Source organism: Wyeomyia smithii, chromosome 1 (genome assembly GCF_029784165.1).
Source record: "Wyeomyia smithii strain HCP4-BCI-WySm-NY-G18 chromosome 1, ASM2978416v1, whole genome shotgun sequence".
Classification (NCBI taxonomy): Eukaryota; Metazoa; Arthropoda; class Insecta; order Diptera; family Culicidae; genus Wyeomyia; species Wyeomyia smithii.
Window position 1 is genome coordinate 126,253,630 of NC_073694.1, and position 3,047 is coordinate 126,256,676.

General features: G+C 37.3%; 1 protein-coding gene across 1 annotated transcript in view; it reads right to left on the reverse strand.

The window, feature by feature from the left end:
- Positions 1-629: 629 nt before the first annotated feature.
- The window catches only part of LOC129717179 (cilia- and flagella-associated protein 43), a 133,921-nt gene continuing 131,503 nt past the window's right edge, over positions 630-3,047 (reverse strand). Inside the window, exon 9 of the mRNA XM_055667026.1 lies at positions 630-686. Coding sequence (XP_055523001.1) covers positions 630-686 — 57 coding nt within the window. The remainder of the gene's footprint in view (positions 687-3,047) is intronic.

Consider the following 3,047-nt stretch of genomic DNA (forward strand, 5'->3'; position numbering starts at 1 on the left):
AACACTAGCCGTGCCACACACAAAAATTCTAAACAGCTCTCTCTCTCTAGCGGAGTCTTCCCTCGCGCATGGAAGCATGCCTCAATAACACCAATTTACAAATGCGGCAATTCGAATAATGTTGAAAACTACCGGGGTCTATCGGTTTTGAACAGTCTATCAAAGGTCTTTGAGAAAATTGTTCACCGCTTGTTATACTCAGCTCTCCGTCACGTTATAAATGACTATCAACACGGTTTCGTGAAAAAACGATCAACAGTTTCCAACCTCATGTGCTATGCGACTAAGGTTTTAAAACGTATGGAGAAACGCCAACAAGTAGATGCAACATACATAGACTTTTCCGAAGCTTTCGAAAAGGTTCCCCATATGCTAGCTGTTGGGAAAATGAAACGATTAGGTCTACCCGAATGGATAACCAATTGGCTGTTTTCATATCTGACAGGTCGAACGGCTTCCGTCAATGTTCTAGGAAGCCTATCCTATTGCTTTCCCATACCTTCTGGAGTACTCAAGGAAGTATATTAGGACCGCTAATCTTCGTACTCTTTGTGAATGATATTTGTGACTGCATTGCTTCCGAGAAGTTATTGTTCGCTGATGACCTCAAAATTTTCCGCACTATTTCATCAGCCTCCGACCGTGATGCTCTGCAGCGTGATGTAGATAACCTTTTGTACTGGTGCCTAGTAAACGGTATGGAAGTTAACGAGAACAAATGCAACATTATTACATTCAGCCGGCTTCGCAACCCACAACTTTTTACGTACAGAATTAACGAAAGCAACTTGAAGCGATGTGATTCTATAAAGGATCTGGGAGTCTCAATCGACAGCAAGTTTCGATTCAACGAGCATGTTAACACTATCACATCCAAAGCATACGCCATACTTGGTTTTCTTAAACGAAATAAACGAGACGCCTCTGACTTCGAAGATATATACGCCTTAAAAACACTGTACTGTTCTTTAAATCGCAGCCTCTTGGAGTATGCTGCACCAGTGTGGGCACCATACCACACAGGACTCGTAAACAAAATAGAAAGCATTCAACGTTCTTTCGTTCGATTTGCTTTGCGTCGTCTTCCATGGCAAGATCCTTTACACCTCCCAGTATATGAGAACCGATGTCAGCTGATACAACTAAACACACTAGTCAAACGGAGAGTGTTGTCCCAAAGATTGTTTGTTTACGACATCCTGACTGACGTTATAGACTGCAGTTATCTGCTAGAACAGTTAAATATCCATGTGCCGCGTCGTTATCTACGAGATCGGACATTGCTTCGGACTTCAGCCCACCGAACTTCTCATGGTCAGAAAAATCCGTTGTATTACAGCATAAGGCTTTTTAATAAAGTTAGCCACGAGTTTGATTTTAATATAAGTAAAACTAGGTTTAAAAGAGCCATAATTTAATTAGTTATAGATAATATTTGTCTGTCCTGTATCACTATACTGAAGACTAAACAATAATATAATATAATAAACCCGGATCTTCGGAAGCTGGTTCCAGCGAGACAAATTAGTAAAACCGAACAACATTGGTATCAAAATTCATGAAATCACTCCAGGAATCGATTTACATCCATTTCGAGTCTAACCGATGAGTTTTCCTCGAAATGGTTGTACCGAAGCGGAATCTCATGGGGCCCTATAATGCCACCAACATGATAACACATAAACCCTAGCAAAATGTATGTCAAAATTCATGAAATCACTTCAGGAATCCTTTTTGAGTTCATGTCATGTTGACGGCCATTTAGGGCCTCACAGGAATCTGCTCCGTACGACCATTACGTGGTCAACTCATCAGTTGGACTTGAAATGAATGTAAATCATCTCCTGGAGTGATTTCATGAATTTTGATACCAATGTTGTACTAACCCCTAGTTGGATACGGGGTAAGTCAATGAGAATATCTGCGAATCTACGTATCGAAAAAAACGAGTAATATGGGTGATAAGCATCAGACAACCAGAGAATCTAAATGACAAAATAAAGTACAGTTTCAATTAGGACGTATAATAAATACAGGTTGGTGCCAAATTGGCCATCAACTCTACTCGGTTTTTAAGTTGAAACTTTTTGTTCAAGCAAAACTAGCCGAATCGAAATAAACCTATTTCAATGCCTAATGAATTTTGCCTTTCTCCTAGAAAGGTATAGCAATCACTTGCAAAACCGAAAGTATAAAAGTGCTCCAAAGGGCCGAATGGCATATATCACTCGACTCAGCTCGACGAGCTGAGCATTTTCTGTATGTGTGTGTGTGTATGTGCAGATTTTTATCCTCACTCACTTTTCTCAGAGATGGCTGTACCGATTTTCATGACATTAATTGCAAATGAAAGGTCTTGTTGTCCCATAAGACACTATTCAATTCTATTGTAATCGGATTTTAAGGTTGGAGGTTATGTTTTAAGATGTAAAAAATATGAAACATCATTATCTCGAAAACTATACAACCGATTTGAACAGAATTGATTTCAAATGAACGAGCTACCCTTAACTTTAGAATTTTACAAAGATTGAAGTTGTGGTTCAAAAGTTATTGAAAGAAACGTGTTCTGAAGACTGTTTAATCTCACTCATGTTTCTAAGAGAAGGCTGAACCGATTTCATTAAAATCAGTGTCAAATGGAAGGTCTAGTCACCCCATAAAACATTATTGATTTGTTTTGCAATCGGACCATTACTTTGCCCGTTATGTTTAAAAATGTGAAATCTAGCTATGAAAAGGAACATATTCACTCACTTTTCTCATAGATGGCTGACCCGATTTCCACAAAATTAGTGTCGAAGTCTAGCTGCCTCATAACACCCTATTGAATTTTACTGTAATCGAACTGTAACTTCGTCTGTAATGTACCGAAATGTGAAAATCCCGAAACTTCATTATCTCAAAAACTACACAACCGATTTGATATATATATATATATATATATATATATATATATATATATATATATATATATATATATATATATATATATATATATATATATATATATATATATATATATATATATATATATATATATATAT